Raw genomic sequence first — 13,738 nt, 5'->3', positions numbered from 1 at the left:
TATCCATCTTTTCATAGTAATCTCTTGTGACTTGAATGTAAAATATCTCCCATAGGCTCATGTGTTGGAATAGTTAGTCCCTAATTGGTAGTGCTATTTTATAAGGTTATAAGGTTATAAACCTTATTATATATATTAGATATGTAAACATATTTTATATTGTATATGATAATATGTATGTTAGATATGTACATATATGTTAAATGTATGAGGTGGAGCCTTGCTGGAGGAAGTAGGTATCCCTGGGAACTTGAGGTTTTATAGCCCAGCTCCACTTCCTGCTGGCTTCTGCTTCCTGTTCCCACTCAGACGTGGGGAAGTGATGAGTACTGGCTGCACACTCCTGCCACCACGGAGCCCCCTGCCACCCTGCTTCCCTTTCGTAAGGACTGTATCTCTTCCAACTGTAAGCCAAGAGACACCTTTCTTCTCTTACGTGGCTTCTTATCAGGTATTTGGTCACAGCAATAAGAAAACACATAACCCTCAATGTGCTGGGCTTGGTGCCCTCCACCTTGAAATGGTGTACTAAGTGCTAAGCAGCATCTTTGTATCTTTGTTCCCCAAGATCTTTACAACTTTCACTTGTTCCTGAATTGGGATGAGCAGGATGGCTCTCACCCCTCAGCTGCCCTTCCCAGCATGTGTCCCAAGCAGTGCCAGCAGAGAGAACCACCTGGATTCTCAGAAAGGACGGGTGAGGGACAAAAGCAAGCAGAGTCCCCCGACCAAATCCCTTACCTCCATGAATGAGGCTCGAAGCCAGAACACATTCCCTTGCACCGCAGACAAGCTACTCCTCTTGCCAACTGCTGCTGGCCCAGGGACATCTGGAAAAGGAGACAGAGAGGGGGTGTTTTCCTTCAGAACTCCGTGCACCGGGGATGCTTGACCCCTGGAAGACTTGGCATACCAGCAAAGGGACTGCATGGGGTTCAAAGGGCTCCCAATCAATGTGCTGCCACTCACTGTTTACTGGGAACAGAGAACTGCCAGGAATTGGGCCACATGCAGCAAGTGTTGAAGGGTGGGGCCCTTCCCAATAAAAGCTCTACTGGGTTTCACTGCCAGGCTCCAGGGTTGTCGCCAGAACTGGCTGGAAAGACTGCTTTGAGAGGCCATTGGCTCCTTCCCCCACCTTCACCCACTCCTTAATCCTCTTGTCACTGGAATGGAATCTTCCAGAGTGTCTCCTCTCCTCATTTCCTTCTGATTTATCGATAGGATGTGATTGAACCAAAGCTACAAGCACAAAGGAGAGTACTGCCAGCTGTTTATGGCTCAGAGCATAACTTAAATATTTTGCTAATGCATTGAAAAATTTCCAGCATTTGAAGTCTCAGACTTCTGGAAGGATAACAACACACAAGGCAGGTTTTGTTATTTGTCCTGAGCCAGAGGTAACAAGAGTGCATTTGGCTGCCATTATTGCTGTTGTGATCAGACCCAATGCTCTCAAGTGGGGTCCTCAAACCAGCAGTGTCATCCATAAGCTCCCCCAAAATAAAGGACCTCAGGGCCCAAGTGACCCTGACTCCTTTTCATCAGACTTCCTGCCCTTCAGAAGAATCCCCACAGGTGTATTACATTAAAACCAGGCTGAGAAACTTAACCTAGCTCTCCCCTGAGGTTAGGGTGGGGAAGACATGGTGGAGGTATGTGCATTATATTATTATCAGAAGTTGGGCTCAGCCAACTGGTAATGTAAAAGAATAAGCTCCTCATTCAACAAATGCATGGACCTTTAACCATTTATTTAGTGTCCACTGTGTGCCATGCATGGGAGCTACAATATTAGATGTCCTATGCCCTAACAGGACACACAGTCCAGGGACCACAGAGAGGGAAGCCACTTGCTTTACCCAGTTCTGCAAGCATAAGGGAAAGGAATTGCTGCCCATTAATAGCACAGGCTGGACTGTGGAGTCAGACATACTTAGGATACAAGCCTAGCTTTGTGACTGCATGCATACATTGGGCCTCAGTCTCCTTACCTGTCAAATAGGTACAGAGCTATGTAAAGTGGCAGACCAAATCAGGTACATCAGAATGGTAACTGCTATGGTTTTTGCATGTAAACTTCAGAAGTAAAGAGGAGAGTGTCTGTTAATAAACCCATATGGGAGGGCCAGGAGGCTTCTTTCAAGGTAACTTTGGGATTTAGACTATGCAGGTTGGACAGACAGGAAAGGGGGAGAGGGGATGACCAGCAATAGGAAGAGACTGTGAAATGGAAAATGGGAGATCGTGTACTGTGGTGTGGAGGTCTGAGCTTTTGGGGACATTACTAGTTTACTCTGTCTCTTTCTCTTAGTGTGTGTGTGTGTGTGTGTGTGTGTGTGTGTGTGTATACTGTAGATCAGAGGATAACCTCAGGTACTATTCCTCCTCAGGTACCATCTACCTTGGCTTTTGTGACAGGGTCTCCCACTGTCTTGGAACTCACCAAGTAGGCTAGACTGTCTGACTAGGGAGCCTCAGAGAATCCAGCTGTGGGATTATAAGCATGTGCTACCACACCTGGTTTCTTTTAAAATGTGGGTTTTAGGGATCAAACTCAGATCTTCATGTTGTAAGATAAGCATTTTACTGACTGAGCCATTTCCCTTGCCCTCTGTTTGCTTTAAAAATGTGTATGCATGGGAAAGGAGTGGAAGATTGTTGATAGCCATGAACAGAACTTCAGTGCCATTGTTAGGGTTCAAAGATGTGGGAAGGAACAGTGATCCTCTGGGGTACCTCTCTCCTGAACCCTAAATCCTTGTACAGTGATACGGAGCTCCATCCATCTTACCCGATGATTGCCATTGACACTACTTATACACTTGCACTTCTGTTTAATACATGTAGCTAGGAACCAACAGTCTTGTAGGCATTTGGAGGAATGCATGTTTATATTTGTGTTTGATTTGTGCTAGAACCATGTTACTTTTTTGTTTGTTTTCCTGAAATGGTATTACTATGTATCCTAGCCTGGCCTTAAACATGGGGACCTCCTGTCTTGGGAACATCTCTTGGGTATTAGGATTTACAGACCCATGCTAAGTGTGAGAATTAAGAAGGTTCAGACTATTAACTCATCTTTCTAAGTCAGGAGCCATGTTCCACAAGCAGAATTTTGTTCCTTAAAGCCATTGGCATGTATGTGTGCTCCTGCCCACTCCCTTCCTCATCCACACCTTGAATTCTACTAGCTGAAGTATAGCGATATTTCCATATTTCATAACTAAGTGATTCCAAGTTTACTTAATTCATGAATAAGGATTCATTGTTGGAGAATTTTAGATATGCCCAGAAGCCTGGAAACAGAATAAATCTGTGGAAGCATTTCACAAGTGGCCTAGCACACAGCAGGCCCAAGCAGAACTCTTTTTCTAATGAAGGGCTTATTTAACAATCATCTTGAAAGGGGATTAGTCCTGAGAGCTGAGCCTTCAAAGTGCTGCTGGCTCCAGTCTGGTAGAGAAACTGTGATGTAAGCAGCACTGTCCTGCAGAGCATCAGCCTGCCATGTGGGGACCAGCCTCATCATGCCAACTCTGGCATTTATCAGCTGTGCAACTGAAGGCAAGTCATTGTATCATCCAGCTTGACTTTCTGTTTTGCAAAATGAGAACACCACCCTCGATTGAGGTTGCCTGGATTGTGTTTTGCAGAATACTCATTTGTGAGACGTTACAGAGCGGTTCATGGCATTGCGGTAGAAGCAAGGTCACATGACCAAAGAAAAATGTCTGGCACCAATGTGCAAAGGCTTCTGGATCTCAAAAGTGCCAGTCTGTGCTAAATGCAACAAGATTGTTGGTGGGGGGGGCGGGACAGGCAGCTCTTTCAGGGAGAGGGACCCTGGCTTAGGGGGAAGGCTGGACTGTGTTTCAGTCTCTTACTACATACATACGGCTAATGAACCAGGCTATTGAGCCTATCTTCTCCTGCCTCATAGGGATAATAGGAACCTAACTTGCCTCACGGAGTTACCATGAAGGTTAGGCATGAATGAAGAAGACCTAGCCCACACTTATGGTGCCCTGAATGTTTGCTGTTGTCATTCCATCTTTCGAAGAGTTTCAGAGACCTTGAATTAATTGTTCTCAAAACAACTTACTCCAGCTTTAGCATCCTAGGGGACTTCTGAGGAACTGTTTTTCTAAGTGTACAGCCTATTTTTTGTTCTTTCTCTTGTTTCTTATCTATTTGTTACCTCTCTGATTAGATTTTAAAGTTAACGAAACAAAATAAAACAACATGCAAGGCCAACACATGTTAGCAAGGTTAATTTTATCCCTTGTCTTTGATAAACTCTTATTATTTTGTTTACTATTAATTAAACTTGTTTATTGACAACCTCATCAAGGTATGAATGCACTCTGATCGCTCTTACCCCCTTTTTATAGCTCCCTCTTACCTGGTGAATTCTCCCTTTTACCTACATATGTTTTCCCCCACATTCATGTCTTTTTGCTTTGTTTTGTGACTCACTGAGTTTTACCAGGGCCATCTGTGTGACCATGGGTTTGGAACTATCCGTTGGAGCCTGATGAGCTCAACAGTGGGTATACAACAGAAGATATTGACCATGGCTGCTCCATCTCCCAGAATCTATCGGTAGCCATTAGTTCAGCAGAAAGGGTCCATAAGCTCTTCCTCTATCCATGACTGACTGCTGACATGGCGAATCCTGTGCGGTTAACTGCAGCTACTGAGTTCATGACGTCAGTGGCTATATCCTGCTCTGACACTCTTTAGGCAAAGCTTTCCCTGACCAAGAAAAGCCACTGTTTTTAGACAATTGATGATGCAGGAGGTCCAGCCTTGGGCCAGGACATCATAGTAATATAGGTGCAGGAAGCAGAGCTTAGTTTCCATCCTGCTTAGTTTCCATGAGAACAGAAATTCTAGGAAAGAAAAAAAATGGCCTTTCAAGGAAGAGCCACATTTGGGCTATCAGGCCAAACATGCAGCAGTTTCCTGGCTGACTGTTCAACACAATAAATAGTCACTTGTTCACTGAGTGCCATTTATTGGAGCCAGGCAGGCCCAAGTTATCCTTAACACAGAGAAAAATAATGACCTTGTTTATTCAGGAGGGGGGAGGGGAATTAGCCAGCAAGAGAGTTTCAAACAAGATCCTCTGGTTGATAAACATTGCATTTCTCTGATGTGGACTCTGTTGACAGATGGCTCTGTATCTCCCAGCCTCTCCCAGTAGCTGAGAATAGAAACTTGAGGAACCATCACTTTAAAAGCTTTTTTTTTGGAATGCAGTGTCTAACCCATCCTTTCTCTTGAGGGGAGGAAAACACATTTGAACAATTTCTTTTGGCTCTGGGTTGGTAGGATGCAGGATGCAGTACATCTAATTTCATAGAACTGAGTCATTTCAGGAACTTTAAAGGACTTAAGTCAGACTGGGCGCCCCTGGGGATGTAGGGAGCAGGGGACAGCCTGGGGACTCTGGTCTTCTCTAAGTAATTTAAGTACTTGCTTTCAAGTGAGCCCTTAAGGGAACTCTGTCTCTGTCTCTCTCTGTGTGTTTGTGTGTGTGTGTGTGTGTGTGTGTGTGTGTGTGTGTGTGTGTGCGCGCTTGTGTGTGTGCCTGCAGAAGTCAGAGGTTGACTTTGGATACTTTCCTCTATTGCACTCCACCTTATTCCTTGGGACAGCAGCGCCTTGCACTGTAGCTCACTCATTCAGCTAGGTTGTCTGATGATGAGCTCTGGGGATCCTCTAGCCCCGTAACCCCAGCAGGGTTATAGACATGCATCACCACACCTCCCCTGCCTGGCTTTTATAGTCAAGCAGTTAACCCAAACTGAGCCATCTCCCTAGCTCCTCAGGGGCTGTTTCAATGAGGATATTCCACCAAGAACAATATAGGGTTGAGCTAAAGGGGAATTTGAAAGGGGGCTTCATTGTGGAGTTTAGGATGTACAGGTCAAGTACAGTTAGGAAGCAGGTGCTCTGCTCAGCTACTTCCTTGTGGGACTCTTTCCTCTTCAAAAAAATAAATTACCCTTGCAAGTACATCACAATAGGGCTACTGTAAGTATCATGTAAAAAAGTTGCTTGTGAAATGAAATAAGTACGTATCATTATTGAAAATATTTAAATTTTGGAAATATGTAAAAAATAGCTGATAGTCTTTGCATTTATGTAATTGGTTATTGGCTCCACCCATTCCCTTATTTCCCTGAGACATTCATTCCACTCAACTCTAAGACTTACTGATGCTTCACACAAACTTAAAGTTCTTGGTTCAGGGGAGATACGAATAATTTTGTTCCTTTTGAAAAAGATAACCCTTAAAGTTATGGTTTATTGCCCTAGATGACACTACCTAGTTTCATAATCAGCACATCCATCTTGTTCTAATATTAAATGATCAACAAAGACCTAGTTCCTTAAATGGCTGGGGGGGGGTTTGTTTTGTTTTGTTTTGGAGATATGATTTCCCTGTAGCCTCAGCTGGCCTGGACTCGATATGTAGACCAAATTGGTGTCAATCTCACAGTGATCTCCCTGCCTCTGCCTCCTGAGTGCTGGGATTAAAGGCATGCACTACCACACCCAGTTTTCTTAAAGGGTTTTTAGCTGATGTAACCATCTTATAAATTCTCTCATTTCTGAACAGAAAGGTCTCTCGATTGTATGAAAGTCATAATCTACCTTTTTGACAGTGATATGTTAGTATTACCACATGCCCTGTGACTACCCTGACTTTGCTTTCTGGGTGATATTTTGCAAACGGATGCCAAATTCTATTCAAGGGAGACTTTTATACATAAACCCTAGAAATATAGGTGTCACTGAGGATCACTGGTTAACATATTATGTTGCTTTAAAACAAGGTCATAGGAATTCCAGGAGAGAATAGGGAAAGAGGATGGAGATTTGTTGGGCAGGGTGAAGCTATGAGAGGGGCCAGATAAGAACTGGAATTAGATGCAGAAAAGTGATCCTGAAACTGTCCTACTGCTATAACATCCCCGATAGTAACAGCTTCATAGCCCACAAAGTCACTTCACATCCTTAGTCCCTCTCTTAGTTAACAATCAAAAAGACAGTTAGTTACTATTCTTAGTCGAGAGTGGCCATTAGTTTCTGAGTGTGGAAGAACAACTTGCTCTTCCAGAATAGTCTGGAATAGAACCTTCTAGAGAAAGGAGGGTCTTCTATGTTTGCATCCATGTTGGCCTGTAAGCAGTGATGGTCTGTCTGTCTCAATGATCATGAATGTAGCTAACGTTAACTGAGTACTTGTGCCAGGCACATACAAATGCTATAGTATTTCATGTAAGCTTCCTGCTGATCCTATGAGAGAGGTATTTTTATCAAACTCATTTTTCTTTTTATTTATTTTAAAATATTTTATTTATCATTTTTATTTTATGTGTATGTTATGTATTGCCTGCCTGTATGTAAGTGTACTTGTGTCATGCAATGCCCACAGACGTCAGAAGAGGGCATCTGATCCCCTGGAACTGGAGTTACAGATAGTTGTTAGCTGTCCTTGTGGGTGCCGGGAACCAACTCTGGGTCCTCTGCAAGAGCAGCCAGTACTCCTAACCACTGAGTCATCTCTCCAGCCCCTCAGCCTCAGTTTTAGATGTTGACACTGAGGCCAATAAATGTTAACACTGTTCTTGAAGATCCAAGACCTAGTAAGTAGCCAAGCCAGATGTGGCACCAGGCAGGTTTTATTTCATTTGTGCTCTTAGCCAACTAGCATGCCATAGAGCATTCAACCAACTATACTGTACTTTATGCCAAAGTGTAGATGTTCAAGGCAACAGATAGACTTCAAGAGCAGAGGGAGAGACAGCAGTCAGAGGAAGTGGATCAGATTCAGAGCCATGCGCATTGCCCTTTCATGGAGGCCTGGGAAGGCCCCAGGTTGTGAATACTTAATGCCGAATCATGGAACTGGAACTGGAATGATGGAGGTGGTAGAGATGGTTAGATAGACAGTGGCTTAGAGATCACATATTAAAACCTGTTCCTAGGAATTGCTATCATTTAATAAAAATAAAAGGGGAAAACCTCATTAATTGAAAAGAATGTCATTTCTGGATTCATTCCCAACTTAGTAAGGCTCCTTGGAGACTGATGTCAGTGGGCTCCCCAATGGGGTCTACTTCACATCCTATTTCCATCTCTGTATCCATGGTATCTGCTTTTGCTACCTAGATTTTCTTTCCAGTCACTTGAGCTCTGGAAATCCTCAAAATTTAGTATCTGAGGCAGTCCTACAGCCATTCCTTCCAGATACTGAGGGACAACTGTGTTAGGATTTGTTGTTTTCTGGGTACCATGCTAAGCCTGAGCTCATGGATACACTACAAAAAGCCTCCCTCTGAGGTAGGTATGTTGCAGTAGTTCTCAAAGAGTAGTCCCCCAGCTGTAGCAGTCGCCATGAGGCAGCACCTGGGAGCTTGTGACTGTTGCAGACTGTCATTCAGGACCTAGGGGAACTAGACACTGAGGTGGGGCCCAGCTGCTGCTCTGCTCTTCAAGGCCTACAGGTGATCTGGGTACACAGCAGAAGTCTGAGAACCTCTGATACACTCTCATACCTCACACTTAGATGTGAATTAACCACCAGGTAACTAACTGTCCAGGTTTTCCAGAGTCTCTTTGTGCTGAGTGTAGGACTTTGAGCAGTGCATCTGGGGAAGCTGGGGTCAAAGTGGTAGAGAGTTGGTCTCCTTGATTCAGTGAGTTTCTGAGTGTTCAAATTAAAGTGTTAGAGCTGGAATTTGAGCAGGTTAGCTCTAGTCTCCAAGGGTCACATTTAAATTTTATTTAATATGCTGTCTAAAGATACTGTGGGGCCTCCATATTCATTTCCTAAATAGCTCACAAGGGTGTAGAATCTCAAAAACATTCAGTGATAGGAAGGAGAAAATAGGATGCCATGCCAGTATGCTTAGTGGGGGATTTGGCCTTGTCTACGTGTGTGTGTTGGGGGGAGGAGCTACTTCTTCAATTCTAGTAATGATGATGACACAAAAGTCTCATTCACATTCATCAAGTCAGGTTTTATTGGAGTTTTAGGTACAAGAGCAAAGATAAGGAAGCAAGCTAGATGTTGAATAGACAACATGATGTGGTGTGTGAATCCCCATACCCCCACTGGAAAGTCATGGGTGTCAGCCTTAAATATTGAAATTCCAGCCAGGTGCGGTGGTGCACACCTAAAATCCCAGCATTCAGGAGGCTGAGGCAGGAGGATTCTGAGCTTGAAGCCAGCCTGGGCTACAGAATGAGTTCAAGGCCATCCTGGGCTGGGTAGCAAGATCCTGTCTCAAACAACAACAAAACCAAAAAGCAAACAAAAAGGAAATCGTGTTCTTTGTGATGACATTAGGTTAAGTGAATCAAGCCAGGCACAGAAAGACAGAGACTGTATCATTTCCATGACAATTGAAACCCAACATAGTCACAGAAAAGCAGAGTGGGTATTGGTTGCCAAGGTCTGGGAGTTAGGAAATGTTCCAAAATGGGTACAAAGTTCGAGTTCTGCATTGTGAATAAGTTTGGGAAACTTCAAATACAGCATTTTAATTATAATTTTGTATTTTTAATTTACCAAGAGAATGGATCTTAAATGCTGTCCTTTCAAGGTAAAAGATAACTATGGGGGAAGTTCATTCCTTTGATTAGTTCAAAAATATATACAGATATCCAAACATTGGCTTGTATCCCTTAACTCCATGCAGTTCCTGTCAGTTCTACCCCAGTATGGCTGGGAAAACTTTCCCATTCACAGCATGAGGACCACCCTTCCTTGAAAGGAGTGTTTTCAGCATGTCTGACTTGGGTTGCTGTCATTTCGTGTTAGTCACACCTTTGCTGGAATAGTCCTACCTCGAAGGTTTAAATGCCAAGTGTAGTAACTGTTCTCTTAATCGGATGTAGGAGAAACCACAGCCCTTCCTCTTCCCTGGAATGCTGCTGGCTGGCTGCCTCCTGTCTAGGCTGCCGCTGACACTGAGACCCTCTGTGGTCTGTGGGGTGGCTGCTGCACCTCCTCAGCTCTAGGCTGAAATGGGCTGAGAGATCCTGCCAGATGCAAGGGTCCAAGTAGGGGCCCTGTGAGATTCAGTGATTGCAAGCTGCATGGGGAAAACCATGCTTTTGATTTTATTTCCCCTCAAACAACAGTGTTTTAGGGGTAGTAGTCTGGCCGGGAAAGGTTCTCCCTTCTACTTAAAAATCCTCAGGGTCTTCACAAAGGTCTAGAATCCCATTCTGTGAAGCTCCCCAGCCACTGTAAAAAATGAGTTGCCCACAAGGTACAAGGCCTTAGCAGAGTCGTGAAATAAAAACATGTACTAACACACTGTTTATAATTTAAGTCTGTACTTCCCTTTTCTGTGTGGATGCCCACCATCCGGTCCATTTTCCCTGAGGCAGGGCCTCTGTGTCCCCAGGGAGTAGACCAAGGGTGGAAAACCTAGGGATGCCTGGGGCAGACAAACACAGTGTCCTTTTGCATCCACAACGTACTTCATACTTCTTTTTCTAATGCATTGCAAAATGAGTTCTCCCTGTCAGTTTTTCCACTCTTGAAGCAAGAACTGTTTGTTGTTTTCTGTCCATTCTCTTGTTTCTTCCTCCCTTACCACTTCAAATTTTGGGAAAACCCCAAGTGAAGGCTTTAGCAGTGACCAAGAGAATCCTATTTTCCCAAATATGGGTGAACGTGTGCAGATCACAAAGGCTTAGAACATGACGGCAGGTAAAAGATGTGTATAAATGGCTGCTGTCTTTCTCCTTATTTGAGGGTCTGTCTGATCTGATTTCTCTACCAGCACATGGAAATCAGCCATGGTGATGAATTGGGATACCATGCCTGTTAGAACTACACTAAGTTTCAGACATCAAAGACCTTGTTTACATTAGGGGACAGGACAGGCCTTCTTTGGGGAGCTCTCTCTCTTTGTGTATGGGTGTGTGTGCAAAAATCTATAGTTTCTACATTGGGCATTTTGATTCATCATCTGGACAAGTGTGGATGAAAATAAGTTCCTACAATTCAGATACTTTTTCGCTGAACAGTATAATGAGGCTAAAAATGCACAGACTAAACAAATTGAGATTAGCCCCGCTCATCTACTGCTTAGAATTCTATGGATGGAAAAACTTTTTCGGTGTTGTTTGTTAAAATCCTATTTAAAGCCGCCAGACTCAGACCACAACTGGTGGACAACAATTTGATGTCTGACTGGAAGGGCATCAGGGCAAAGCCTCAGTGGTTTTCCTCTTTTCCTATTTGTGTGTGTTGAACTCATCCTGTGGACCAGCTTGTAGTCCTGAGTCGGATGGGCCCTTTTGATGAGGTGGGAAGATTCTGGTGCTTCAAATATTATTTGTTTTTTTTTTTTAAGACAAGATCTCTAGTTCAGGTTGGCCTCCAGCTCTCTATGCTCCTGAAGATGACCTTGAACTTTTGGTTCTCCTGCCTCGACCTTCTAAGTGGTGAGCCTGCAGGCATGTACCATAACACCTGGTTTATACCATGTTGGGGATGAAACCCAGGGCCTTGTGCATGCTAGGCAAGAACTCTACCAACTGAATTATACTCCTAGCCCTGAAATTTGTATGGGTTCATGTGTTATGTGTGAGTGTATACATGTATGTATGTATGTGTGTGTGTACATGGGTATGCTTGCCTTAGCACTGTAGAGGCTAGAGGTTGACACCGGATGTCTTCTTCTATCACTCTACCACCTTATTTTTGTGAGATAAGATTGCTCACTAAACCTAGAGATCCTCATTTTGGTTTACTGGTGGGACAAAGAGCCCCCAGGGTCCAACTGTCTCCCCCCCTTAGTACTGGGGTTATAGATACATGTTGCTGAGCCTGGCTTTAGCTCCAAAATATAATTTTAAACAAATGCCGAACAAAACATATTTTACTCTATATAAGAAATATTTCCTTTGAAATTTATTAATTTTCATTCATTCATTGTTGTCTCAATATAGTTTATCCAGGTTCAACTTGGGTACAATTTGAGTTTGGGGAATTGAGTTCTCCTTAGCACCCTCCCATTCAACATATCATATTTAACACATAAGGTTAAATTAAATCAGGGTGGCCATGAAGGAGAAATTAACTCATGGAAGCTCAGCATGCCCCCCTGGAACATGTGAGATGCCTGAGGATGCCAGCTGTCCTAGTTTGGTTTCCTGTTGCTGTGATAAAACACTGACCAAAAGCAACTTGGAGAGGAAAGGGTTTATTTGGCTTATAGTTCACAGTACCTCATCTAGTGAAGCCAAAACAGGAACTCAAGGCAGGAACCTGGAGGCAGGAACTGACGCAGAGATGGTGGAGGAACACTGTTTGTGAGCTTGCAACCTCTGGCTTGCCCAGCTACCCTTTTCATACAGCTCAGGTCCACCTGCCCAGGGATGGCACTGCCCACAGTGGTCTACACCCTCACACATAGATCAGTAGTTAAGAAGTGCCCCTCAGGCATGCTCACAGGCCAACCTGATGGAGGTAATTCCTCAATTTAGATTCCCTTTTCTTAGGTGTATATAGATTTGTGTCAAGTTGATGAAAATTAACCAACACAGAAGCTCATCCGGGCCCTTGGCAGCAGAGGTAAAACTAGAACTCTACTCTGGGTCTTCTAGACCAACTGATCCTGAAGTCATCTGCCAATCCTGTGGGATTCTGTGAGGGACATGGTCCTGGGGTAGCCCTAGAAATGGCCTCCCATCACTCCCTGAGGAGGTCTACAGTGTTCTTAGACCAGGTACCTGCCGTCCTCCCCTACAATCTCCTGTGTGCCATACATGACCCTCTATGGAGCCCTTCTTTGCTTGTATTGGCGCATCTAGTCCTGCCTTCCCTTCCAGGGGAGGGAGTATTTGGAGGCCACCAGGATCACATCATCTGGGAACAGAAAGAGTGAACTTGGCAATGAAAACAGCAGAAAAGCAACTCCACATGTGAACAGGGAAATAGAAGACAGGTGATTTCTGTTAAAGATCCTGCCTCTGCCGTCCTTTCTCTGCCTCTGCCACAAGCTTTGATTTGAGACTGGTCCCAGAGTAGTGGGAATAGTAGGGCCAGATCCAAGGCCTTCTGTGCAGCAAGTGTATGCACCCCAGTTTTTCAGTGTGGTCGACAGTGACAGTGACTACTTGCTGGAGAGATAGCTCAGCACTTACTGCTCTTTCAGAGGATCGGAGTTTGGTGTCCAGTGCCCACATTGAACAGCTCACAGCTGCCTACAACTCTAGCTCCAGGGGATCTGACACCATCTTCTGATGTTTGTGGGCACAGGCACACACCCACACATATAACAAATGAAATGTCTTAAAAAACCCTTTCCCCCTCAACAGTGGCTCAATAGTTGAGACTGTTGTCTGCATTTTGGGGGGAGGGTCTCTTCCTGATTAAAAGCTCATCTCAGGAGCACCCATATATGGCACCATGTTCCATGGTTTCATTTATCTGTGGTCTGTTATTGTTTAAAAAATATTGCATGGAAAGTTCCAGGAATAAATAATGCATAGGCTTTTACTAGGTGTTGTCGTGAGCAGTGTGACGGACTCCCTCATTGACCTGCCCCACCTTGAAGTGAATCATCTCGTTGATTCTGTATATGCTTCCTGTCTGCTAGTCCCTCCATAGCCTTCTCAGTTATCAGACTGTCATCCTGCTTCTGTTCAATTACACATACTTCACTTAACAATAGCCCCAAAGTACTGGGGTGGGGGT

The 13,738-nt window shown here is 44.1% G+C and overlaps 1 protein-coding gene across 1 annotated transcript in view; it reads right to left on the bottom strand.

Moving 5' to 3' along the window:
* Nucleotides 1-13,738, bottom strand: part of Lmcd1 (LIM and cysteine rich domains 1) — a 69,288-nt gene that overhangs the window by 30,581 nt on the left and 24,969 nt on the right. Inside the window, exon 2 of the mRNA XM_008854804.2 lies at nt 742-830. Coding sequence (XP_008853026.1) covers nt 742-830 — 89 coding nt within the window. The remainder of the gene's footprint in view (nt 1-741; nt 831-13,738) is intronic.

Source organism: Nannospalax galili, unplaced genomic scaffold (assembly GCF_000622305.1).
Source record: "Nannospalax galili isolate Female #2095 unplaced genomic scaffold, S.galili_v1.0 scaffold406, whole genome shotgun sequence".
NCBI classification, from domain to species: domain Eukaryota; kingdom Metazoa; phylum Chordata; class Mammalia; order Rodentia; family Spalacidae; genus Nannospalax; species Nannospalax galili.
The sequence above is the reverse complement of the archived record's forward strand: the minus strand, read 5'-3'. Positions and strand labels throughout refer to the sequence as shown.